Source organism: Cetorhinus maximus, chromosome 1 (genome assembly GCF_964194155.1).
Source record: "Cetorhinus maximus chromosome 1, sCetMax3.hap1.1, whole genome shotgun sequence".
NCBI lineage: Eukaryota > Metazoa > Chordata > Chondrichthyes > Lamniformes > Cetorhinidae > Cetorhinus > Cetorhinus maximus.
The window spans coordinates 42,471,890-42,499,374 of NC_135879.1; the positions used below are offsets into that span (position 1 = coordinate 42,471,890).

The window sequence follows — 27,485 nt, forward strand, 5'->3', positions numbered from 1 at the left end:
AGGGATAATCCAAACTGGCCAATAGCCAAAGGAGAAATCTAAGCTAGCTTTACGTTAAACTCACTTTATGAATGTTACATTATGAAAGGTTTCCTTTGTACAGTACTGTGCAGCCTTAATCCAAAATTGATTTAGTTATGTCTTTATGACAATCATTACATAGTTTTATCAATTACATAATAAGCTCACCTTTAACTGTAAATGTTAAATTATCAAAATCATGATGGTCTGGTTCATTCCATGTTTCAAAGTTCCATTTTGACACATATGCCACACCATACATATCTATAAACAAATGGAAAATGTTTACAGGTGGTAATCTAAGTATGAAGTTCTTACCTTTGTAAATAATAAATATTTTGAAGTATTACTAAATTTATGACTCACTTTTTGATTAGACTGCAGAGAGTAGGTAATGAATTACTTGCAGTACCTGCATGCTAATTCGTATGAGTACACCCAAGTCTCTGAATATCAACATTTAAATTTTTTTAACTCTTTCACAGTGGCAGTCACTGGCTAGGCCAGCATTTTTATTGCCTATCCCTAGTTGCCCTTGAGGAGGTGGTGGTGAGCTGCCTGCTTGAACCACAGCAGTCCATGTGGTGTAGGTACATCCTCAGTGCTGTTTGGGAGGTAATTCCAGGGTTTTGATCCAGTGACAGTGAAGGAACGGTGATATATTTCCAAGTCAGGGTGGTGGGTGGCTTAGAGGGGAACTTGCAGGTGGTGGTGTTCCCATGCATCTGCCGCCCTTGTCCTTCTAGGTGGTAAAGGTCCCGGGGTTTGGAAGGTGCTGTTGAAGGAGCATTGATGAATTGCTGCAGTGCATCTTGTACACATTGCTGTCACTGTGTGACGGTGATGGAGGGAGTGAATGTTGGAGGTAGTGGATGTGGTGCCAAACAAGTGGGCTGCTTTGTCCTAGATGGTGTCAAGCTTCTTGAGCACTGATGGAGCTGCATTCATCCAGGCAAGTGGAAGATATTCCATCACACTCCTGACTTATGCCTTGTGGCTGGTGGACAGGATTTAGAGAGTCAAGAGGTGAGTTACTTGCCTCAGAATTCCCAGTCTCTGACCTGCTCTTGTAGCCACAGTATTGATATGGCTGTTCCAGTTCAGCTTCTGGTCAATGGTAAGTTTCATGCCTTTAAAAAAAGTATTCTTTCTCTTCTTGCTGCCAAAATGAATAATCTCACATTTTCCCACATTATACCCCATCTGCCACCTTGTTGCCTACTCACTTGACCTGTCTAGATCTCGGTGTCCTCCTCACAGCTTACATTCCCACCTAATTTTGTTTTGTCAGCAAATTTAGATACATTGGCCCAAATCTTCCGGTCTCTGGATCGTTGTATGACTCAAAGTGCACCTCAGGACCATGCAGAAGTCCTGACCCGCAAACCTACATGGGAATCGCCTGGGACAGATCCGTGATACTTACTGGATAGTTACCCAGGAAATGTTAGAAAGCTTAAAACCTGGGTAATTCCACAACTGACCCCGCCCCCCATCAATACCCCGACCCTCCAATTACCTGCCACAAACTGATCCGACTACCCGACAACCACCTGACTACTCCTCCGATCACCTGACTACCCCCAATCCCCTGACCCGACGACCCCTTGACCTGAAAGGAAGGGGGGGGGGGTTGCCCTTTGCGCATCAGGGGGAAACCCCCCTAAAATAGTGCCCCCTCCCCTTTCTACCGCCTGCTCTGTAAAACCCACTACCACCAACCCCCTGCCATACCCCGTCCCTAAACTTTCCAAACCCTCCATGCCCAATACCGCGGACTCACCTTGCTCTGGGATCCATGGGCCTTCTTCTTGGGCCTGCTTCCAGTCCCGGCATCAACCACTAATGCGCTCTTTGTGCTGCCGGGACTGCTGGATCCGACTGGCTGGCAGCTCCTGAGGGTGGGACTTTTTCCCCAGTGGGAGGGGTGGAAGTCCCATTGGTAGCCTATTTAACCCACTCACAACACGTTAAGGTTGCGGGGTGGGCTGGCATGGAGCAAATTGGGTTCCGGGGACGGGTGTGGGGAGGGGGCGGGGGAACAGTCTGCCCCCCAATAATATGCTGCCCTTTGTCTAATCATACTATTATTTTCTAAGTGCATTGTTAAAACGTCCTTAATGATAGATTCCAGTATTTCCGTGACAGTTGATGCCAGGCTGACTGATCTTTAGTTCCCTGTTTTCTCTCTCTTTTCTTTCTTGAATAGCTGTGTTACGTTTGCTAGCTTCCAATCTGGGACCATTCTAGAATCTATGTAACTTAAAAAATCATAAACAGTGCATCCATTATGTCTGCAGCTATCTCTTTTCGAACCCTAGGTTTTGGGCCATCACACCCTGGTGATTTGTCAGGTTTTAGTCCTTTATAGTTTCTCCAATACTTTTTTTCTGCTGTTATAAATTACTTAAAGTTCCTCACTCTTATTAGTTTCTTCATTACCCTCTAATTCTGGTATGTAATTTGTGTCTTCTACACTAAGGACAGAGACTAAAGGCCGGATTTTGTATGACGGAGGCATGAATGGGGTAGGAATGACAAAAACTTAGAACTTCTTTGCAATAATTTTAAATTTGCACTGCTTTCCCGACCCTGCACTATTTTTGTATGGCCTTTTCGTGGTCGGGAAGGCCTTGAGTTGTGACCCTGCGTGCAAAACTTCTGAAATCAGGGTCGCCATTGTGAGCCCTATAGGAAGCTTGAATTTCCTCTCCCTCCACTACTTTCATGTGCTGGTGTGGATTTTGGAAGCCCTAAAAATACAGACCCGATTGGAGGGTTTGTGACCATGGAGGAAGCCTACTGAGGAGTCGGAAACATTTTGATAGGTAAGTGTTAAATGTTTTGACTACTTTAAGTGTCACTATTAGATGTATTAGATGTGTTTTAATTGCAGCGATTCATCATAGAGCTCTGTCCTGAAAAGATAAGTTGAGCATTACATTGAACAGCATTGTTTGAACGTTGTGATGCATTTGATACTTTTCCCATTGGAAAAAGTGTTACAATGCATTCAAAACTGTAGGAAAATATGTTGCAAAACACGCAGGTTTTGGACTGTGATTTAAATGTCCAAAGAGCTTTAACTTTTTGAAAACAAAATGCCCTGCTGTTCAAAGTTTAAAAAAATCTAATCATCTGCTTCGCTCCATTGATTGACAGGCAATCTGCTTTGAAATGGAAAAGACACCATCTGTAGTTGAGACCAAAAAAGTCCATCTGTTCTTCATTTTCAACAGACTTTATTGTTTACATTTCCAACAGGCTGGTTTGATAACTGGGGCAATTATGAATGTGCGGCTGAGTTTCAAAAGTTATACAACCACTTATCTCAGCAGGGAGCTGTTCACATTTTGGGCGTAATTTTCCGAGCCCGCTGGCGGCAGGTGTGATGGGTGGTGTGCGCGGAAAATATGGCAGGGCTCACTTCACGACAGCTTGAAGGCAGATCGCAATCTTCTGCTCAGCCTGCCAATGGCAGGCTGCGTTTCCCGCCATCAGTCAGCAGGGAGCGAATTGTAATATATTAGCATATAATTAAAAGGCCATCCTGCCAGGCTCTTGTAACCCCACCGTATCATCCATCCACGTTGGCAGGAAAGCACGCCAACATGTTTCACAACAGCACGCAGGTGACGTGCACTTGCGGGCCTTCACTTTGGGGGAACTGGTGAGTAAGCAGTATCAGCATTCTCCACAACTCGCCCATTGTTTACAGGCCTCAGGGGCGCCAGGGGCAACTGATGCCTGGCCCCGCAGGAGACTACTGAAAGAGGGGTGTCCAGAGGCAAGTGCTGGCCAGCCACGGGGGTGACTGCTAAGGCTGGGGGGTGGGGGGTTTCTTGGGTCAAATGCTAGCCAGCCTCAGAGGCAGCTGCTGGGGGGGTGGGGGGGGGGGGTCGTCAAGTGCTGACCTGGCGCTGCAACCCGCGCACAGGTAATCAAGGTGGGGGGCTGGGTAAGCGAGGGGAGTGGCCACACATTAGGGACACCTGTATAAACTGACCAGCCACAGTGATATGATTGGGGTCAGGCTCCTAACCTGCCCGCCCATGCAAGCGTCACGGAGGCACCAAAGGGCCACCAAGTGCTCCATGCCTTAACCCCACAGCCCCCCCGACACAGACTTTGAGTACGCCACCACTTTATTAGACCGCGGAGCAGTTGGACTGCACATGTTGTACAATCTCCTCGCCAACACTGGCCATGCAGCAGTCACTGCTGGAGGTGCTCACAGCCCCTTACAATCTCAGCATCCTGGTTTGGGCCAGTGTCTCCCATGTCGCAGGTCGACAGGGGGGCCATGCAGCACACTCATCTCTGGCTATCCGAGGGGTGACCAGCACTCCCCGGGAAGCATTAACAGGTGATCACACAGGGCCAGGAAAGGTGCTAAGTACAGCTATGATAACTACATCTCTCTCTCTTTCATGCTGCAGGAGGACCACGTCAGGATCATGGATCCTTGTGACTTTGCTGTATGCCTGATGGCCTACAGAGACCGTAGAGGACGGAGGAGAGAGCGACTGAGGCACCTGGCCGTGCAAAGGCAGGAGCAGTAACCTCTTGAAGAAGAGGCAGCCCAGGAGCGGCAGCGAGCCATGGCTGGTCAGCGCCTAGCAACACCCAGGGTCTATAGATGTCGCCTGCCATTCCTGCAGATGACTGATAACCAGTGTCACCGACGACTGTGCATGACTAGGGACCTGGTGGCTCACATCTGCCACTTACTGCAGGACTTGGCGCCAAGGGGACATGGAGAGCATCCATTGTTAGCGGCTGTGAAAGTGACCACAGCACTCAATTTCAATGCCAGTGGCTCCTTTCAGGGCTCCACAGGTGACCTCTGTGGGATTTCACAGTCCGCCACCTACAAATGCATCCATGAGGTCACGGATGCCATCTTCTCCATGGCACACAACGTTGCGTATTTCGCCCGGGACCAGGACAGCCAGGGCCATTGGATTCGCCCTGATCTCTAGATTCCCTTAGGTGCAGGGTGCGATTGACTGCACTCATGTGGCACTCAGGTCTCCATCGCTAAACTCAGTTGACTTCATCAACTGCAAGTTCTTCCACTCACAGAACATGCAGCAGATATGAAACCACCAGAAATGCATACTGCAGGTATGCGCACAGTTTCAAGGGATTGTGCACGGCGCCTACATCCTGAGTCACTTGCAGATCCTTACAGTCTTCCAGGGTCCATAGAGGCTGCGGGGTTGGCTCCTTGGGGACAAGGGCTACCTGCAGAGGCCGTGGCTGATGACTCCCGTGCGGCGGCCTCAGACTGCAGCAGAGTGAAGCTGTAATGAGGCTCATGCAGCAGCTCGCAACTTGGTGGAGCAGACTATCCGGATGCTGAAGATGCAGTTCCGGTTCCTGAACCGGTCTTGTGGGGCCCTGCAATACAGTCCGCAGAGGGTGTCACGCATCGTCATTGTCTGCTGTGCCGTTTACAACCTTGTGCTGCAACGCGGTAAGGAGCTGGCTGAGGAGGAAATGGAGGAACTGCACATCTCCTCCGATGAGGAGGACACCGATGGGAATGAGGGTGAGGGGGTCCTCGGTGGGGATGAGGCTCTTGCACTGGCTGGACGAGGCAGGTACACTCGGGAGGCCCTCATAGCTGCCAGATTTGTGGAGGATGATGACGACATGCAGTGAGGTGTCCCTATAGATCCTCACATCGCTGTTGTGAACATTTGACTGTGAGAATGCTCCTATCATGGAGATGCAGTGGAGGCTAGAATAGTCGCTCTATCACTGGAGGATGATGACAACATGCAGTGAGGACACACCATAGATCTTCACATAGCCTCTAAGAATGTCTGACTCCTGTCTGGCCAAGGGCTTGCGCTCCATGATCAGGGCCATCTTAGAGACACAGCCATGAAACTTTAGATGTATCTGATGCTGTGTCTGCCTTCAGCACCTTAGCCCTTCAGGAGCTGGTGTGATGGGGGCCAACCTCACCTTAAAGGTGCTGAGAGCACACAGAGTATGAGAGAACTCTGTGGTGCCTGCCCACTACATTCTGGCAGCAATGACTGTTGCTCACAATAAGAGGTTGTGGTGGAAGAATTAATCCAGGCTGGTCTCTCGGTTAAAGCTGGTTAATTTCCAAGACAACTCCTCAGTGCTACTAACTTCCTCCTAGCTTTCACACAAAGTGTTCCAGCTGTACCTTTTTATTCTATTTAGATTGGATAATTAATGCCCATCACCTGTTTGACTAGCAATTGGTTTTAACAAGTTGATTGCCATATTAACAATGACCAGCACCGCCGAGGCTCAGGCATCAGTAACGTTTCCAGGGAGTGTGAGGCTGGACCATCACTGTAGTCTGAAGGCCGCACAGAGCACAGGGAAGGGGCCCTGGATTGAGACATCTGCCTTTTATCTTGTGCAGAAAGGTTTCACATCTGAGTGACAAGAACACTGCTCACCAGAACAAGGAGCCATAGGCAGGGTGACATTCCTGGGAGTTTACTGACAACAGTGAACAGTAAGTACAAGTAATTAACACCTGTGCCCAGGCTGTGCTTCCTGATTGGTCTCAGCTGCAGCTCGGTACTGCTGAGCTGTGTGCTGTTGCTATGGTTGTGCTTGGTGCTGGCTGTTCCTGCTGCTGTGGGATTTCGTATGGCTGTTCCTGCTGCTGTGGGATTTCGTATGGCTGTTCCTGCTGCTGTGGGATTTCGTATGGCTGTTCCTGCTGCTGTGGGATTTCGTATGGCTGTTCCTGCTGCTGTGGGATTTCGTATGGCTGTTCCTGCTGCTGTGGGATTTCGTATGGCTGTTCCTGCTGCTGTGTGATTTCGTATGGCTGTTCCTGCTGCTGTGTGATTTCGTATGGCTGTTCCTGCTGCTGTGGGATTTCGTATGGCTGTTCCTGCTGCTGTGGGATTTCGTATGGCTGTTCCTGCTGCTGTGGGATTTCGTATGGCTGTTCCTGCTGCTGTTTTCCTGTGGCTGTTCCTGCTGCTGTGGGATTTCGTATGGCTGTTCCTGCTGCTGCTGTTTTCCGATGTCTGTTCCTGCTGCTGCTGTTTTCCTGTGTCTGTTCCTGCTGCTGTGGGATTTCGTATGGCTGTTCCTGCTGCTGTGGGATTTCGTATGGCTGTTCCTGCTGCTGTGGGATTTCGTATGGCTGTTCCTGCTGCTGTGGGATTTCGTATGGCTGTTCCTGCTGCTGCTGTTTTCCGATGTCTGTTCCTGCTGCTGCTGTTTTCCTGTGTCTGTTCCTGCTGCTGTGGGATTTCGTATGGCTGTTCCTGCTGCTGTGGGATTTCGTATGGCTGTTCCTGCTGCTGTGGGATTTCGTATGGCTGTTCCTGCTGCTGTGGGATTTTGTATGGCTGTTCCTGCTGCTGTGGGATTTCGTATGGCTGTTCCTGCTGCTGTGGGATTTCGTATGGCTGTTCCTGCTGCTGCTGTTTTCCGGTGTCTGTTCCTGCTGCTGCTGTTTTCCGGTGGCTGTTCCTGCTGCTGCTGTTTTCCGGTGTCTGTTCCTGCTGCTGCTGTTTTCCGGTGGCTGTTCCTGCTGCTGCTGTTTTCCGGTGGCTGTTCCTGCTGCTGCTGTTTTCCGGTGGCTGTTCCTGCTGCTGCTGTTTTCCGGTGGCTGTTCCTGCTGCTGCTGTTTTCCGGTGGCTGTTCCTGCTGCTGCTGTTTTCCGGTGGCTGTTCCTGCTGCTGCTGTTTTCCGGTGGCTGTTCCTGCTGCTGCTGTTTTCCGGTGGCTGTTCCTGCTGCTGCTGTTTTCCGGTGGCTGTTCCTGCTGCTGCTGTTTTCCGGTGGCTGTTCCTGCTGCTGCTGTTTTCCGGTGGCTGTTCCTGCTGCTGCTGTTTTCCGGTGGCTGTTCCTGCTGCTGCTGTTTTCCGGTGGCTGTTCCTGCTGCTGCTGTTTTCCGGTGGCTGTTCCTGCTGCTGCTGTTTTCCGGTGGCTGTTCCTGCTGCTGCTGTTTTCCGGTGGCTGTTCCTGCTGCTGCTGTTTTCCGGTGGCTGTTCCTGCTGCTGCTGTTTTCCTGTGGCTGTTCCTGCTGCTGTTTTCCTGTGGCTGTTCCTGCTGCTGTTTTCCGGTGTCTGTTCCTGCTGCTGCTGTTTTCCTGTGGCTGTTCCTGCTGCTATTTTCCTGTGGCTGTTCCTGCTGCTGTTTTCCGGTGTCTGTTCCTGCTGCTGTTTTCCGGTGTCTGTTCCTGCTGCTGCTGTTTTCCTGTGGCTGTTCCTGCTGCTGCTGTTTTCCTGTGGCTGTTCCTGCTGCTGTGGAATTTTCTGTGGCTGTTCCTGCTGCTGTGGGTTTTCCTTCTACTCCTCAACTGGAGCAAGAAGACTACTGCCAATAAAGCTGCTGCTGCTATTGCTATTACAACCCGCTACTGCAGGATGGGACCTTCTAAGGCCTGAAGCGCCTGGGAGTGGAAGTTTGGAGAGAGCTGGAGGGGAGGGGACCCGACTCCAGCCGGAGGGGGAGGTCTTTTGCTGCAAGAGGTGGGTTCCTGGGGGAGAAAAGAACTGCCTTTTGTCTGTCTGGTTGTCTGCAGGGGGAGGAATAGAACATCCAAACTGGGAGGCCTGGGAGAGACTGAACTTTGAGGGGAAGAATACCTATACCCTACTCTGCCCTCCCTTGTGTCGCCTGGGTTAGCTAGCACTGCCCAGAGCCAGCTGCATCTATAGACATTTACCATCGTTCCTGAACTGTGCCTGGGCAGTGCTAGCAGCCTGGGGAAGACTCCTCCTCCCCCTGCAGCGGAACATTGGAACCTCCCCCCACCTCAAGAAACCCCCCCCCTCCCCACCTTTATCATCTCTGTCTCCCCATCCCCCCTCGCTCTCCCCTACTCCCACTTTCCTTTGCTCTGTCTGTTGTGTAAATTTTACCTGTATCAGGGTGGGTGTAGCACTTCCCGATGGCGGTGACAACATCCTCACCAGTGGCGGGACACACTCGGGTCACCTATGCAGGGGCGGTGGCCTCTTTGGCCCCTGCATCTCCTGCGGCCCCATCACCATTTAAATTCCTGACACGTCAGCTTGGGGTGAAGTGCTACACCCACCCCACAATGAGGGAACGACTACGCGGGGGTCCTGGGGGAGAGTATCGCGACCGGGGAGATGCCCCTCTGTGATTGACCTGCTGTCTATGAAGGGAGATCTCCGCCACCTTAAGAACTGGTGTCCAGTCTCCCTCCTCCGCACGGATTACAAGATCTTTGCCAGGGCCATGGCTTCTCACCTTGGTACCGTGCTGGACCACATGATCCACCCTGACCAGCCCTACACGGTCCCGAGCCATACCATCTTCGATAATATCCAACTGGGTTTCCTGCAGGAAGCACACTACATACTTCCCATCCCCGAGGACCGAGAAGTTCTGGAGCCTGGGCTGTGCGCCCCTGCTGCCATTGACATTGAGGTTTGCTATGGTAGTCTTCATTGTCAGAAGAATGTGCTACCATCACCTAATGCAAAGCGCATGAAGGAGAGGACTATTTTAATTCTTCCTCTCATTCAGGAGCCCAGCGAGAAATGTGTGGACCCTCTTCTTAGCATTCCGGTCCAGCCCAGTGGCTTTTAAGGCCTTGCAGGCAGACCAGAACACGAGGAAAAGAACTGGGGCCATGAAGGGACTGCCGCAGTCCCCTGGAGAGCCAGATGGCATCTCGGGGTACAAGGTGGGTCGGAGTGGGGCACCACCAGAAGGGTGATACCCTCACCGACCCCTAAGGGGCCCTGCTCAGGGGACTGCAGAAAGGGAACAGGGGTTTGGGCTCCCCCGCGAGGGTGGAGTGAGGACTTACGGTGCGGAGACGCCACCACCACTTCATTGGGGGAGGGGACACATCTGACCTCGCAAGGTCCTTGCCCTCCGAGGCGGGGCGTCTCTTCCAGGAAAGGCTGGGGAGACCTCCATCTGAGAGGCCCCTGCCGCCTCGTCTAGCCCTACTGGATGCTCTGCCCTCTGGGTTTGGGCAGGTCCACCCTCTTTAACAGGACCACCGGCTCAGGGTCGTGTGCCCCACCGCCACCGGACCCGGGAACCCACGTGGGGACGACGCCAGGCCCAGCACACGGCGCTGAGATGCACACGGGCCCGGGAGCTCACGCGTTCATGATGCCGGGGCCGGATGATTTTTGTCTCCCCGAGCCGGTGGCTTCAGTGTCTGGAGATCAGGGTAGGTTTGGGGGGGTCTGGGTGGTGGGTCTTCCTTTTTACGGCCTGGGGTCTCTCTCCCCGCCTTGCCGGCAGCTGAGATGGTGGTGGCTGTTGGCAGCACCTCCCCTTGCAGAGAGGAAGATGGAGCGGTGGGCGGGGCGTGGGGAGTGGAGCGCCGGTGACAGCCGCGGCCACCTGGATGGTATTGATGGCCTTGGAGGTGGGGCAATCCTTCCTCACATGCCCCACTCCTTTGCAGTAATGGCACCGCACCCCATCCACTGAGCAAAAATGCGGTAGTCGGCCCCCTCAAATATGACATCAAAACCCCCCTCAGTGCACTCCTCCCAGGCCAGGCGTAGGAAAAGCTGGTGCCAGAAGGCATACAAGTGACGGAGGCTGGCCTCCTTCAGACTGAGCGTGATCGACGCCACCCCCAATCTCACCTCCCCCAGATGACAGAGGTGGGGAAGGAGGAGCCCAGCAAGGACGAAGGGCTTGACATTTGATAATATGAGCCTCTGGATGGTGGCCTCCAGAAGGTCCACCGCCGGGAACGACCTGCCCACCATGAGCCCCATTGAGGGTGAGGTGCACCCGCCCACTCAGCCTTTAAAAAGAATACAGCCTTCCCGTACATTTTCAAGGCTGCAACTATGATCGAGGGGCCAACAACCCCGGCCGCAACCTTTATGCAGGCCTAGATTGTCGTTCCGGGAGACAAAGCTACGTTGCCCCTGGTGTGGCGAGGGGGGGGTCTACATAAGTCACCTAGCCTCCAATTCTGGCGGGGTGGCTATCTTATTGGCCCCACGTTTTCAGCCAGAGATCTTGGGGGTCAAGGAACCGGTGCCAGGCCGGTTGCTGCACCTCACTGTGCACACAGGGGGCGCGGCGCTTCACTGTGTGAATGTGTACGCTCCCCTGGGCGCGCAGCAGCAAGCGAGCTTCTTTGAGGAAGTGTCCACTCATCCCAGCTCCATCGACTTGGGCGAGTGCATTGTCCTCAGGGAGATTTCAACTGTACCTCGGGGCCAGGCATTGTCACGGTGCCCAGCACCGCTCGCTGAGTAAGTTAAGGGGCCTGATTGGGTCCTTCAAATTGATGGATGTCTGGCGACGTCTCCATCCTGACTCCAGCATTTTCACTTTCGTGTCACCTGGAGTCGGAGCATCCAGACTCAGCCGCCTTTACCTTTCCAAGGCGTTCGTATCCTGCATTCCGTTGGCTTCTGTGTGGTGGGTGCCGTGGACGGACCACCGTCTGGTGTGGGACGAACTTGTTCCGTTGTGCACTTGAACGGGGTCCGCGTACTGGCACTTTAACAACCTGCTGCTGGAGGACGAGTGGTTCCTGGACTCGTTCTGTTGTTTCTGGGCCGGCTGGAGAAGGAAGTGGGGAGGCTTCCCCTCCTTGAGGCTATGGTGGGACGTGGGCAAGACTCACGTCTGCGTTTTCTGTCAGGAGTACGCGAGGGGGTCGACAAAGAGGTGGAAATCCAGGATCGAGGAGTTGAAGAAGGAGGTGCTCGGCCTGGAGGCAGGTCTCCGTCAGCCCGATGTGGACCCGGCCCTGTGGCTGGTGTACGATGAGAGGAAGGGCGCGCTGCGGGATCTGCAACTCGTCGGGTCCCTCGGCACATACGTGAGGTCACAGATCCGGTTCCTCCTGGACCGTGGCTGCCCCTTCTTCTACTCGCTGGACAAAAGGCACGGGGTTCGTCAGCAGCTCCTTACACTGCTGGCTGACGACCGATCCCTTGTCTCGGATCCGGAGGGCATCAGGGCCATCGCCCGAGACTATTACACTGCCCTGTTCTCTCCGGATCTGTCCAGCGAGGATGCTCGCAGAGTTCTGTGGGAGGACCTGCCGCAGGTCGGCCTGGAGGGCGCCGGAAAGCTTGACTACCCTGTAAGTCTGGGGGAGCTGACCGGCGCCCTCGACGGTCTCTCAAGGGGCAAATCCCGGGGACTGGACGGGCTGACTGTGGAGTTCTTCAGGGCATTCTGGGACATCCTGGGGAGCGACTACGCGGGGGTCCTGGGGGAGAGTATCGCAACCGGGGAGATGCCCCTTTCGTGGCGCAGGGCCGTGATTGCCCTGCTGCCTAAGAAGGGGGATCTCCGCCTTCTTAAAAACTGGCGCCCGGTCTCCCGCCTCAGCACGGATTATAAAATCTTTGCCAGAGCAATGTCTTCTCGCCTTGGCACCGTGCTGGACCACATGATCCACCCTGACCAGTCCTACGCCGTCCCGGACCGAACCATTTTTGACAACATCCATCTGGTCTGGGACATTATTCATTAATCCCAGAGGACTGGTCTGTCGAGCACCTTCCCGTCTCTTGACCAGGAGAAGGTGTTCGACAGGGTGGATCACGAATATTTATTTGGAACTCTGCGAACATTCGGGTTCGGGACGCATTTTGTCGCCCGGATCCGACTTCTGTACACTGCCGCAGAGTGTCTAGTTAAGGTTAAGGGGTCCCTGACGGTGCCCCTTCGCTTTGGGAGAGGGGTACGTCAGGGCTGCCCCCTGTCTGGCCAGTTGTATTCCATCTGCGTGGAGCCTTTCCTGTGCCTCTTGCGGAGGAGGTTGTCGGGATTGGTTCTGCGCGGGCCGGGCGTCGGGGTGGTCCTCTCGGCTTACGCCGATCACGTGCTCTTTATGTTTAGTGACCCGGCTGACCTGCGGAGGATGTGCGAGTGCCAGGAGGTCTACCAGGATCAACTGGGATAAATGTTCTGGACTTCTGGTCGGCCCGTGGCAGATGGATCCCCTACCCGAGGAGCTCAGGCCTTTCACCTGGAGCAGGACCAGCCTCCTCTACCTGGGGGTCCATCTCTGCCCTGCTGAGGAATCCTGGCCGGCAAACTGGCAAGAGCTGGAGGCCAAAGTCACCACTCGCCTGCGGTGCTGGACAGGACTGCTCCAAGGTGCTGTCTTACTGGGGTTGAGTTCTGGTCATAAACCAGCTGATTTCCGCCATGTTGTGGTACCAGTTGGTCACTTTGACCCCTCCCCCGGACTTTGACACAAAAATCCAGAGAATGCTCATCGACTTCTTCTGGGACAAAAGGCTGCACTGGGTCACTGCTGAGGTTCTGAGGGGAGGGTGGTCAGGTGCTGGTGTGCCTACGCACCCAGGTGGTGACTTTCCGCCTTCAGGCCCTGTAGTGATATCTTTACGTTGAGCCCCCTCCGAGATGGTGTGTCCTGGCGACGTATTTCTTCCGCCAGGTGCATGGCCTGAATTATGATGTGCAGCTCCTGTTTATAGGCCTGAGGGGTCTTCGTGGCTCCTTGCAGGCGTTGCCCACCTTTTACTAGGGCCTAATCAAAGTCTGGAACATGGTCGCCCGGCAATGCAGCTCTCCGCCATCTGGAGTAGCGGCTATTTTCAGAGGGCTGCTGCCCAGGAATCCACCCCTCCATCCTGTTCAATGGCTGGCGGAGAGGAGGGCTGTGGCTGCCGGCGTGACCAGGATCAGGGAGGTGCTGGGTGGCGGAGGTGTGGGCTGGATGCTACCACAGGAGTTGGCGCATAACGTGTCCATGGATATGGCCGCCAATGCCATTCAAGACGTCAGGATGGCCGTGCTTGACCCCGAGTTCATACTGAGCCTCAAGGTGGCGCAGGTGCGCAATGGTCTTCCGTCCGAACGTACCTCTCTTTGGACGGAATTCCACATTGGCCCCAAGCCCCAAACGCTCCCTCGGGAGCCGGAGCCCCACAACCTGAGTCACCTCACGGAAATGTCCTCTGTGCTCTTTAACACAGCGCAGAGGGGTTTCCTGTATGGGCTGCTGCTGCACACCCTTCACTTCCTTGCCCTCGCCTGCCGCCCGGACATGCCCGGGCGTGCCTTGTTGCCGTCTGGCAGCAGAGGTACCTCTACGGGGGTGTCCTTCCATTTTCCATCGGGGTCCTGGGATAGAGGATGTTGCACGCAGCAGTCCCAGACAACTGTAGGATGTGTCAGTTCACGGACTCCCAAGGTACCTGTGTTTTTTACGGCCTTGTGGAGCCCATGGACCATGTTTACATAGGGTGTTGTAGGCTACACTCCCTTTTCAGTTACTTGAAAAACCTTTTACTGTTGTTTTGTTTGCACTTCAGTCCCACGCTCCTGATCTACGGGCACCCGGTCCGGAGGGGGGCTGGGAAGGAGGAGGACCTCCTCGTGAACCTGCTCCTGGGCCTGGCCAAGTTGGCCATTAACAGGTCCAGACAGCGGGCGATTGAGGGGGTCATCTGGCCCGATTGTCTGTCCCTCTTCCGTGACTATGTCTGCAGCCGGGTGTCCCTGGAGAGGGAGCACGCGGTGTCTGCTGGCACCGTCCGTGCTCGGTGGGCACTGCGGGGACTGGGGTGCTTTATAGACCCCTTTAGTCACATTTTGATTTGATGTTGGTAAGTTTCCTTTGCATTTTGACTTTTGTTTTTGCAGTTTCCCTTTAAGGGGCTGCTTTTACTTTGTCCCGGATTTTGTTAATTTAGTTTAATTGTTTTGACTCAAAAGAGTTACTTTTACTTAACTTTCCTAACCCTGACACTATATCTTGGTGCTCCCCAGACATCTACAGCAGAGGTGGAGGCAGCCTGCTGACTATGACGGCCTGTCTGTGTTGACTTTGGTGGGCGTCCTCTGCAGGGCCAAGATTTGGAGGGCCCCGGCCTGCTTTTGGGGTCCTGCTGTGTGGCAGTGGCAGCCTCCTCGCCTGTGAAGCTGGATCTGCGGAGGTCACAGGAAGATAGGAGTCAGATGGGCCGGTCACTCCCAGAGTCACCTGGGTGGATGTCCCCGGAGCGTGCACCTCCTGATCCTCCTCCCTATGGGTGCCCGAGGGCTCCTGGCTGATTCCATGAACGGAAGGTGTAGCTGGAGTGAGATCGAGCTGCTGAGCACCCCTCTCTCGTACACACTGTTGAAGGCCAACTATGGCATCAGTGATGGAGTTAAGCCCGCGCAGCAGTGCAGGAGTGACGTCGTGGACCAAAGTCTCCTTGGCAGCCGCCATTCTACCAGTGTTGTTCTTGGTGTGTTGCAATGCTGGCACTATCACCTCGGCCTGAAGGCAGATGGACTCCTCCATCGTGCCTTGCAATCTGAGGAGTGCAGCGGACATCACTTCCTGTTGTTCCCTAGCTTGCCTTTGCAGCTCCGGCAACTGTGACAGGACCGAGTCCAGAGGCTCGTCATCCAACTTGGACTCAGCAACGTTCTGGCCTCCAGCAATCCTCCAAGTGCCGGGGACCTGGGAAGTCCCTGCCTCTACCTGCTGCGGATCAGGAATTGCAATGTGCTCACCAGATTGTGATCCCGAGGCTACTCTAAAGGTAGGTCCCACCGAGGTGTGTGTCTCTGACCTGGTGAGCGCTGTGACGGGACTTCAGGGAGAGTGCCTTCAGATTCCGTTTCAGAGGTTTCTGCGGGGCTTGATTGGAGGCCTTGGGTCATGGACTCTGTCGGCTGTTTGTCAGATGTGCCTGTGAAAGCAAGGGGAGATAATTAGAGCATGGCAGTGGCCTGTGAAGGAGGACACATCACTCATGGCATGGTTGTCTGATAGATGTTGCACTGCAGGATCTTCACTTGATAGAGCAGCGCCGACCTCATCATCAGCACAGGACCAGTCCCAATCATTGCCGACTAGCTGGATGGCTCTGTTTTTGAATTCTGTCAGAACTTTGATTTCCGGCATCCCTCCACCTGTCTGCGACCTTTCCCTCCTGTTGTGAGCTAGTTTGTCCTGCATGGACAGAGATGGGGAGAGTGTATCAGGACGCCTGCCGGGCCAGATGGTAAGTATGCCTGGCCTGTGTGGGTGATAATTAGTCCCATGGATGGGATGAGAACAATGACGGTGTGTGTGTAAGAGTGAATGGTGATGTCCCTTGCACTGGCTGTGAGTGAGGGCCCTGTGGATGTGTTTTGGCTTTGTGAGTGTGAGAGTTGGGAGTGATGAAAAGAGTGTCTTACCCTGGCGGAATGGAGGAGATCATTCATCCTTTTGCGGCACTGGGTGGCTGTCCTCCTCTGCGGAGGGTTTGCGCTGACCACCACTGCCGCCGCCTCCCAAGCCTGGATGGTGACATTGCTACCCATCTTGCGGCGAGAGGGGGGGTAGAGTACATCCCGGTGGGCCTCCACGGCATCCAGCAGTCCCTTGAAGGACCTGTCATTGAAGCAGGTGGGCTGCAGTCTTTTTGCCTTTGCTGGCCACGTCTCCCAGGCAGCGGTGGTGAGCTGGTGACGGTGTGCACTTTGCTAGTGGCTGCCTTTTAAAGATGGCGGCCGGCGTGATATAACAGCAGGGTGATGGCGAGCAGGGAATGGGAGCATGCCTGCCATGGAAATGGCATGTTTCCAAAGAATGCACAAATAATGAGGTGGGCTCGGGAAGATACAGCATGAAAATTTGCCATTTTCATTGGCGGGTAGGACTTCATTTTACCCACCCCTACCACACTTACTGCAATTCTGGGACAATTCCGCCCATAGTTACAAGATAACAAGGATTAGGAAATAAATATTCCAAGGTATGCAACTTTTGGAAAAGACAGACAGAATGGAAAAGGAGAAGGAATGGTCCTGATAGTAAAGATTTACACAGGGACAGAAGTTCCTGGCTGACAAGGTCAGGAAGTCGAAACAGTTTGGGAGGAGATTAGGTAAGGTTCAAAAAAAGCTGTTGAGAGTGGTTTATAGGCCCATAACTGTAAAATTGCTATTGGACAGAACATTAAGCAAGAAAAGATTGCAGCATGTAACAAAGGTAATTTAATAATCTTAAGGGACTTTAATCTTTATAAGGTCTGGACAGATCAAATTGGTAAAAGTAGTTGGAAAATTAGTTTGTAAAATGCTGTTGCGACAGATTTATGGAGCAATGCATTATGGAACCTACTAGGAATAAAGCTATATTAGATCTAGTATTGTGCAATGAGGCAGGTTTAATTCGTAATCTCATATTGAACGATCTTCTACGAAAAAGTGATCATAATAAAATTAAATTCCATATTTAGTTTGAAAATGATGTAACTCCAGCCCCAAACAAGAGTCTGAAACATAAACGTAGCCAGTTACATAGGTATGAGGGGAGAGCTGGTTAAGGTTGATTGGATGAATAAATTAAAAGGTATGGCGGTAAATAAACAGTGGGAAATTTTTTTTAAAAATTAAAATATTCAACTATAATTCATTACATTAGGAAACAAAAACTGAGCAAGGAAGATCCATCCATGGTTTACCAGGGAAGTTGAGGATAAAAATAGATTAAAAGAAGAGGTTTACAATGTTGCAAAGAATAGTCATAAACCTGAGAATTGGGAGTGTTTTAGAAACCAGCAAAGGGTGGCCAAAAAGTTGATTTTAAAAAAGGGCAAAAAAGTGAAAATCGGACAAAATTAGCGAGGAATATAAACACGTTTCTAGAATTTTACAAGTATATAAAAAGGAGAGTAGCTAATGTTGGTCCCTTAGAAACAGGAGAAATTAGCATGGGGACTGAGGAAATGGCACAGGCAGTGAACAAATATTTTGTCCCCGATTTTTGTCTTGGGTTCAGGAAATGAGTAGGGCCTGTTCCCAAGTTTCGAAATCTAAGCCCGCCTCCATACTACATTCCCACCATATTTTAGTCCCTGAGATATGTAGCCAGGGAGGGGTCGAGTTTTGTGAGCCAGGATGTAGTGTGGGAGGAGGGTGGGTTTGGAGGCGGGCTGGTTAGAAGGATGCAGCCTAATTCCCAACATCACTCTTATGCCTCCTAAATCTCATTCCTCAGACCCCATCACTAAACCCCCATGCCCCCTCATAGCCCCCATGTCCCCTCCATGGCCCCCATGTATCCTACAGAGCCACTCACACAGTATCCACTATGGCAGACCGCAGGAGCCACGTCTTTGAAATAGTCATTAGAAAAAAAGTAAACTTCTAAGAATCGAACAGAGTTGTCATTCAAATACACTTTGTACTCAAAAAATTCTCATTCCAAAACACCATTCAAAAAATTTAAATCCCCTCAATGTATAATCTATTCACATCAAAAACAGACAATCCTTTAAAGCTCTTAAAAATGTCAACAAAGTGCGGAGCTGTCCCAGAATTGCACTAAGTGCGGTAGTGGGTGGGTAAAATGGAGTCCTACCTGCCAATGAAAACGGCGGGTTTTCATGCCGTATCTTCCCGAGCCCGCCTCATTATTTATTCATCACTCCCAACTCTCACAGTCACAAACCCAAAACACATCCACAGGGCCCACACTCACTGCCAGTGCAAGGGACATCACCATTCACTCTTGCACACACACCGTCATTGTCCTCATCCTGTCCATGGGACCACTCACCACCCACACAGGCCAGGAACACATTATCTGGCCCGGCAGGCGTCCTGATACACTCTCCCCATCTCTATCCATGCAGGACAAACTGGCTCACAACAGGAGGGAAAGGTCGTAGACAAGTGGAGGGATGCCGGAAGTCGAAGTTCTTTCAGAATTTGAAAACAGAGCCATCCAGCTGGCTGGCGATGACTGGGGCCGGTCCTGTACTGATGGTGTGGTTAGCGCTGCTCTACCAAGTGAGGATCCTGCAGTGCAACATCCATCAGACAACCATGCCATGAGTGATGTGTCCAGTTTCACAGGCCACTGCCATGCACTAATTATCTCCCCTTGCCTTCGCAGGCATGTCTGCCAGACAGCCGACAGAGTCCATGACCCAGGGCCTCCAATCAAGCTCCGAAGAAACCTCTGAAGGGGAATCTGAAGGCACCCTCCCTGAAGTCCTGTCACAGCACTCACCAGCGCAGAGACACACACCTCGGTGGGACCTATCTTTAGAGTAGCCTTGGGATAACAATCTGGTGAGCACATTGTACTTTTTGATCCACCCCTGGCAGAGGCAGGGACTTCCCAGGTCCCCGGCACTTGGAGGATTGCTGGAGGCCAGAACGTTGCTGAGTCCAAGTTGGATGACGAGCCTCTGGACTCGGTCCTGTCACAGTCGCTGGAGTTGCAAAGGCAGGCTAAGGAACATCAGGAAGGGATATCCGCTGCACTCCTCAGATTGCAAGTAACGTTGGAGGAGTCCGTCCGTCTTCAGGCTGAGGTGATAGCGCTGGCATTGCAATGCACTGAGGTCAACACTGGCAGGATGGCGGCCGCCATGGAGATCTTGGTCCAGGACATCACTCCTGCACTGCTGGGTGGGCTTAACTCCATCACAGATGCCATAGTTGGCCTCCAACAGTGTGTATGAGAGAGGGGTGTTGGGCAGCTCGATCTCACTCCAGCTACCCCTTCCGCTCACAGAGTCAGCGAGGGGCCCTCGGGCACCCATAGGGGGAAGGATCAGCAGGTGCATGCCATCCATCCATCCACCCATCTGACTGCCCTCTTCCTGTGACCTCCGCAGATCCAGCTTCACAGGCCAAGGAGGGTGCCACAGCAGGACCCCAAAAGCAGGCCAAGGCCCTCTCAAGTCTCGGCCCTCCAAAGGACGCCTGACAAAGACATCACAGTCTGCAGGCTACCTCCACCTCTTCTGTAGATGTCTGGGGAGCACCAAGACATAGCATCAGGTTTAGGAAAAAGTAACTCTTTTGAGTCAACTAAATGAACAAAATCAGGGACAAAGTAAAAAGCAGTCCCTTAAAGGGAAACTGCAAAAACAAAGACAAAATTTAAAGGAAACTTGCAAACATTAAACCAAAAAGTGATTTAACAGGATCAGTAAAACACCCCAGTCCCTGCAGTGCCCACCGGGCACAGAAAGCCTTGACAGTGCCGACAGACACTGTGTGCTCCCTCTCCAGGGGCACCCGGCCACGAACATAGCCGCGGAAGAGGGGAGGACAGTCGGGTCAGACGACCCCTCGATCGCCCGCTGCCCGGACCTCTTAATGGCCAACTTGGCCAGGCCCAGGAGCAGGTTCACGAGGAGGTCCTCCTCCCCCCTCCCCCCACGGCCCCCCTCCACAGCAGGTGCCCATAGTTCAGGTGGCTGGACACAAGTGCAAACAAAACAACAGTAAAAGGTTTTTTAAATAACTGAAGAGGGGTTGCAGCCTACAACACCCTATGTAGACATGATCCATGGACTCCAAGACCGCAAAAGATGCAGGTGTCTCGAGAGTCTGTGAACCGACACATCCTACGATTATACGGACCTGCCGCGTGCAACACCCTCCACCCCAGGTCCCCGATGGAAAGTGGGAGGACACCCCCGTAGAGGGCCCCCATCAGGGGACCTCTACCGCCAGACGGCAACAAGGCACGCCAGGGCGTGTCCGGGCAGCGGGCGAGGGCAAGGATGTGAGAGGTGTGCAGCAACAGCATGTACAGGAAACCCCTCCGCGCCGTGCTAAATCACACGGAGGGCATTTCCGCGAGGAGACTCAGGTTGTGGGGCACCGGCTCCCGAGGGAAGGTTTGGGGCTTGCGCCCAATGTGGAATTCCGTCCAAACAGGGGTGCGCTCGGACGGAGACCACCGCACAGCTGCATCACCTCGAGGCCCAGGATTATGCGGGGCCGAGCACGACCGTCCTGAGGCCTTCAATGGCATTGGCCACGAGCTAGACGTCCACGGACACGCGATGCGTCAACTCCTGTGGTAGCATCCAGTCCACTCCTCCGCCACCCAGCACCTCCCCAATCCTGGTCACCCCGAGCAGAAGAAGAGGGAGCCACAGTCCAGGTCCCGGAGGAACCGGATCTGCGACCTCACGTACGTGCCGAGGGACCCGACGAGTTGCAGGTCCCGCAGCGCGCCCTTCTTCTCATCGTACACCAGCCGCAGGGCCGGGTCCGCATCGGGCTGACGGAGATGCGCCTCCAGGTCGAGCACCTCCTTCTCCAACTCCTCGACCCTGGATTTCTGTCTCTTTGTCGACTCCCTCGCGTACTCCTGACAGAAGACCCAGACGTAAGTCTTGCCCACGTCCCACCATAGCCTCAAGGAGGGGAAGCCTCCCCACTTCCTTCTCCAGCCGACCCAGAAACGGCGCAACGAATTCAGGAACCACTCGTCCTCCAGCAGCAGATTGTTAAAGTGCCAGTACGCGAACCCCGCCCAAGCGCAGAACGGAACGAGCTCCTCCCACACCAGACGGTGGTCCGTGCACGGCACCCACCGCACAGAAGCAGACAGAATGCAGGACACGAACGCCTTGGAAAGGTAAAGGCAGCTGAGTCTGGATGTTCCGACTCCAGGTGATACGAAAGTGAAAATGCTGGAGTCAGGATGGAGATGTCGCCAGACGTCCACCAAGCTGAAGGACCCAACCAGGTCTCTCAACTTACTCACACCTAGCAAGCAGCGCTGGGCACATGCTGGTCCCTGGCCTCGAGGGTACAGTTGAAATCCTCCCGAGGACGATGCACTCACCCACGTTGATGGAGCCGAGATGACTGGACACTTCCTCAAAGAAGCTCGCTTGCTGCTACGCGCCCAGGGGAGCGTACACATTACCAAGGTGAAGCGCTGCACCCCCTAGGCGCACAGTGAGGTGCAGCAATCGGCACCGGCTCCTTGACACCCATGATCAACTGAACATGTTGGACCAACAAGATAACCACCCCACCAGAATTGGAGGCTAGATGACTCAAGTAGACCACTGCTCGCCACTCCAGGAGCCACTTGGCTTTGTCTTCTGGAACGGTATGAGTTTCCTGCAGGAAGCACACTGCAAACATCCCGTCCCTGAGGACCGAGAAGTTCTGGAACCTGCACTGTGCGTCCCTGCTGCTGTGGATGTTGAGGCTGGCTATGGCAGTCTTCATTGTCAGAAGTAAGTGCTACCATCACCTAATGCAAAGTGCAAGAAGGAGAGGACTATTTTAATTCTTCCTCTCCTTCAGGAGCTTAGCGAGAAACGTGTGGACCCTCCTCTTAGCATTCCGGTCCAGCCCAGGGATCATGAGGGCCCCGTGGGCGGACCAGAACACAAGAGGAAAAGAACGTCACTGGTCCAGGGCCAGGTAGACCCTGTCTCGGCAACTGCGATTACTCGCTAAAAAATCCTGGAGCTCCCGTAAAGGAATGAGGGGAGAATCAGTTGGGGGGCACCAGGGGATCCACCACCTCACCCAACAACTACTCTAAGTCGTCCCCGGTGCTCAACACCGAGACCCCATCCTCTTCCAGGTCGTCACCTCCAGCTTCCAACCCCTCCCCCGTATTGAGTAAGGGGGCTGGTTCGGAGCTGCCAGTCGGCTCCACCTCCACCTTGATCCCACCCCCGGGATCAAGGCAAGAGGGGTCCTCTCTGGTCTCCTCTTGGAGATATGGGCCAAAGGGTGGCAGTAGCTCATAGCCCCGCTCCCCCCCAGGCACCGCGTCGCCCAGTGATTCCAAAAAAAGCTGCAGACCTAGCATGGAGGTGCCCGGCGCTAAAGGTTGGGAGGGTGTGGGGAGGCCTTCCCCGCCACTGCCACCCAATGACCCAGCAGTCGGGGCCATGAAGGGACTGCTGCAGTCCCATGGCGGGCCAGATGGCATCTCTGGGGTACAAGGTGGGTCGGGGTGGGGCACCACCACAAGGGCGATACCCTCTCCAACCCCCAAGGGGCCCTGCTCAGGGGACTGCAGCAAGGGACGGGGGTTTGGGCTCCCCTCAGAGAGCAGAGTGAGGACTTACGGGCAGAGATGCCACCACCTCTTCACCGGGGGAGGGGACACATCCGACCTCGTGAGTAACGAGGCCCTCCCCCGCCGAGGGGTGGCGTCACTTCCAGGGTAAGCTGGGGAGAACTCCAGCTGCGAGGCTCCCGCCGTCTCCTCCAGCCCCTCTGGACACTCTGCCCTCTGGGGTTTGGGCAGGTCCACCCTCTTTAGTAGGCGCCCCACCACCGCCAGACCTGGGAACCCGTACGTGGACAACGCCAGGCCCAGCACACGGCGCTGAGGCGCATGCGGGCCCGGGAGCACGCGCCGACAGGTTGCTGGGGATGGATGATGTTTTCCCCCACAAGCCAGTGTTTCCCCCCACCCCGTCCCCCCACCCGAGCCAGTGTTTTCCCCGCCCCCCGAGCCGGTGTTTTCCCCCCGAGCCGGTGATTTCCGCCCCCCCACCAGCCGGTGTTCTCCCCCCTCCTGAGCTGCTGGTTTCCCCCCGAGCCGGTGTTTTCAGGGATCTGGAGATCAGGGCAGGTTTGGGAGGATCTAGGGGTCCTCTCCAGGTGGCAGGTCTTCCTCCGCACCTTCTTAAGGCACGGGGTCTCCCCCCCTCCACCTTGCCGGTAGCTGAGATGGTGGTGGCTGCCAGCGGCGCCTCCCCTTGTAGGGAGGGAGATGGAGTGGTGGCGAGGGGAGGAGCAGCGGTGCCAGCTGCGGCCACCTGGATGGTGCTGGCGGCCTTGGAGGTGGGGCAGTTCTTGCGGACGTGCCCCGCCTCCTTGCAGGCATGGCACCACGTGCAATCCACAGTCCAGAAGACCCTGTAGGCGGCCGCCTCAAACTCCACAGTAAAACCCCCCTCAGTGCACTCTTCCCGAGCCAAGCGGACAAAAACCTGGTGCCGGAAGGAGTATACATGTCGGAGGGCCTTGAGGCCGAGCGGGATCGGCGGAACCCCTGACCTAACCTCCCCCAGTGGATGGAGATGGGGGAGGAGGAGCTCACTGGGGACAAAGGGCAGGACATTTGAAATGAGGATCCTCTGGGTGGTGGCCTCCAAGGGGTCCATCGCCAGAAACATCCCGCCCACAGTGAGCCCCTTTTCTAGAGCCAGGTGCACCGCTGCTCTGACCTCAAGAAAATTATGGCTTTGCCTTACATTTTCGAGGTGGTAACTATGGCTGAGGGGCCGACAACCTCAGCCATAGCCTTTACGCACGCCTCGATCGTCATTTCGGGGAGGGTGTAGCTCCTCACCCTCAGGGCCTTGGTGAAGAGGTGGAAGGGTGACAGGGCCATGGGAGCAGCTGCACCCACATATGTTTTCTTAGTGGGCCCCGCCACCGGTGACATTACCGCCTCCACAGTCACCCGGGAGGGCCCAGCTACATGCGACCCTGTCGCAGCCATAGGGGCTGAGCCACACCCAATCCGAGCTCTGTATTCCACAATATCCCACTCCGAGGAGAGGGAGATAGGATGGTGTAACCTCCCCCTCCGGGATGACAAAAACAGAGGAGAGGAGGGAGAGGGGTAAAGGACAGGGAGACACCGGAGGGAAAAGGATAGGTGGGTGTCACTTGGTGGAGTGGAGTGTGGGTAGGGGCCTCTATGCTAATGAATTACAATTCGCTCCCCACCGACCGATGGCGGGATACGCGTCTCGCCATTGACGGGCTGAGCAGAAGATCGTGACCTGCCTTCATGTTGTCGTGAAGTGGGTCCCGCCATATTTTCCGCGCACATCGCCCGCTGCCAGCTGGCTCAGAAAATTCTGCCCTATGTCTCCATATCGGCTATTAGATCGAATCCATTATTTGTACCGCTCATTCATCTATCCTATTATGAATGCTTTGCGCATTTAGATAAAGATCCTTTCATTTTATTTTTAGACTACTATTCTTTGCATGGACCATTTTTGCTGATGCACTATCACCATTAGACGCTCTGTCCCATCCTGTCCCATGCTGCTTGTCTTTACACAAATCACTACATTGCTCCACTGATTCAAATTTTCTCTTGACCTCCCTTAACCTGACCCCTTTCCCACCATTTTAATTTAAAACCCCATCCACAGCCCTAGTTGCACAATTTGCCAAGACACTGATCCCAGTCCAGTTTAAGCGAAGCCCATCTTAATGGGACAGCTTCCTCTTTCCCCAGTACAGATGCCAGTGCCCCATCACTTCCCACACCACTTTCTCAGCAATGCATTTAATTCTCTAATTTGCTTGTCCCTATGCCAATTGGCATTTGGCTCAGGTAATGACCCAGTGATTCTTACCTTTGAAGTTCTGCCTTTTCATTTGGACCCTAACTTCTCAAACTCTCAACAGAACATCATTCCAAGTTCTACCTTTGTCGGTTCCAACGTGGACCACAACATGTGGATCCTTTCCTCCCCCTTCCAATCCAAGTTCATCTCTGGCTGTGAAGAGATGTCTTTAATCTTGGCACTGAGCAACCAACATACCCTTTGGAACTCTGGTCATGGCTGCAGAGTACAGTATCTATCCCCCAACTATACTGTCCCCTATCATTACTACATTCTTTTTTGCTTCCTCCACTTGAGTAGCCACCTGCATCATGGTGTTATGGTCAGTTACCCCCACCCCACCCCCGCCAACCTACAGTTGTTGTTCTCTTCTATACAGGTAGCAAGTACCATTAATTGGAAGCTGGCCTGGCATTTTCCTTCTGAAAATTAAGGAGAGAGGAAAGGAGGGGTGGGGATGTGACAGAGAATGTTCATAGTATATTGCTGACCTCGTCTACCCTATATCTGCAAGAAAACTGGCGAATGGGGCCAAAAAGCCCATACCAGTGTGTCTTTTAACTATATTGTTGTAATATAGAGACCAGTTTCAATGCCATTGCTAAGCAAGCGAGGGTAACAAGAAGTCATAAAATATATTAAAAGGTATTAGCACCATTGATTTAAATAGACTGGAGAGCATTACAATACTAGTAATCCATGAATTTTATATATATAGATAGTGAGAAAATTTCATAAAATTGTTTTATTCAGCTTTTGGCATATTATTTTGCCCAAAGTAACTGTACGACATAATCATTGTAATCTATCATGAAGTAATTTGCTGTTGAAACTCTGAAATAATATGGCTAATATATATTACAAACTTTATTCCAAGTACTTACCTATATACCTTCTTGCCAAAAGGGTGATCATTTTTCTCCACTCAAACACCTGTACTTTCTCTTCAAAATTGGTAAAGTAGCCTGATGGATTTCCCATAAGCTCAAATCCTATAAAATGTGAAGGAGGAAGTTTGTTTCTTTACAAAGTAATTAATCAAATAGACACGACGAATAATGCAATGAATTAACTGTACAATTATCAGTTCAAATACAAATGTACGGTACTGAATGAGGCTTCAGTACAATGCATCATTAAACATAAAAATAAATTGAATTATTTAATTAAAAAATTGTACAGAGATGTGAAATTTTCAGCATTGCATGAAACCTTGTTAATGTGGAAACAGTAGAAATATCTCCAAATCCATGGTTAGGATGATGGAGAAATGACCTGCATCTATGACACATTGTGAGAGGTTTGAGACAATCTGCAGAACAGTCTGGAGACAGACAGCCTTGGAGTTATCAATGACTCCAAAATATTCACCAGTACTCTCAATTCACTCAAACAGTGCCTCAAAACCCCTCATAATTTAGAACATCTCTATTAAGTCTCCCTTTAACTCCCCTGCTCTTTCTAAATTACAAAAAAAAAAAATTCTGTGGACCCTTCGGGCTCAGAAGCTCCTCACTTCCACCTGTCTCAGCTGATGCTGGCATGATCTGCATCTTATAATTCTCAGTTTGTTGTTTCCCATGGGAGTAGTAGATTAGGAGTATGGAAAAGTAAGTTAGATTGGTAGACATAATGTTAAGAAGTAGTTGCAGATAAGGTTTTGAAAAGTATTGACACTTGGAGAATATTTTGTTCTGCAAGGTATTCACAAATACATAGGGGACTTTTTTTCTTTTTTTCTTGCGTAATCGAGGCAAGTGAATTGCTTTCCTTCAGTTCCTTCATGCTTTTCATTCTTTAATGAAGACTAATGGTTTCCTGCTTATACTTTCATAATGTGCTCAGGGAAACAACAGTTTGAAAATTGTTAAGTGTAGGTTATGTCAGCAGCAGCTGAGGCAGGTCAAAGTGAAGAGCTTCTGAGCCTGAAGGGTGTGTAGGGTTTTTTTTTTACGATTTAGAAACAGGGAGAGAAGGTTTAGGGAGCTTTAATAGTGGTATCCAAAATTATGAGGGATTATGATAGAGTAGACAGGAAGAATCTGTTTCCCTACAGAAAGAGGATAAGTAACTCAAAGGATGCAGATTTAAGGTAATTGGCACAAGAACCAGGGGGTAGATGAGGAAAAAGCTTTTATGGCCTGGAATTCACTGCCTGAAATGGCTGTAGAAGCAATTTCAATTGAATTTTTTCAAAAGTAAATTGGATAAATACTTGAAAAGAAATAATTTGCAGAGTTATGGGCAGTGAGACTAATTGGATAACTCAAAGGGACAGCACAGGCATGATAGGCCAAATGGCTTCCTTCTGTGCTGTTTTCTGCAGTTTGGAAACATGTTTTTGCAGCAATTTGTTTTGCTATTCTATCTAAGTGCAGCTGGACTTGCTCCTCATTGCTACTGGCAGG

At 52.5% G+C, this 27,485-nt stretch overlaps 2 protein-coding genes across 6 annotated transcripts in view; one reads left to right on the plus strand and one right to left on the minus strand.

Annotated features, from left to right (window-relative positions):
- The window catches only part of idua (alpha-L-iduronidase), a 377,462-nt gene that overhangs the window by 166,765 nt on the left and 183,212 nt on the right, over positions 1 to 27,485 (minus strand). For all 5 annotated transcript variants that reach the window (XM_078540394.1, XM_078540387.1, XM_078540376.1 and 2 more), the window contains exons 4-5: positions 25,962 to 26,069; positions 190 to 285 (exon numbers count right to left, since the gene is read on the minus strand). In XM_078540394.1, the coding sequence (XP_078396520.1) occupies positions 190 to 285; positions 25,962 to 26,069 (204 nt within the window). The remainder of the gene's footprint in view (positions 1 to 189; positions 286 to 25,961; positions 26,070 to 27,485) is intronic.
- slc26a1 (solute carrier family 26 member 1) overlaps positions 1 to 27,485 on the plus strand; it is a 194,998-nt gene that overhangs the window by 29,425 nt on the left and 138,088 nt on the right. The window lies entirely within an intron of this gene.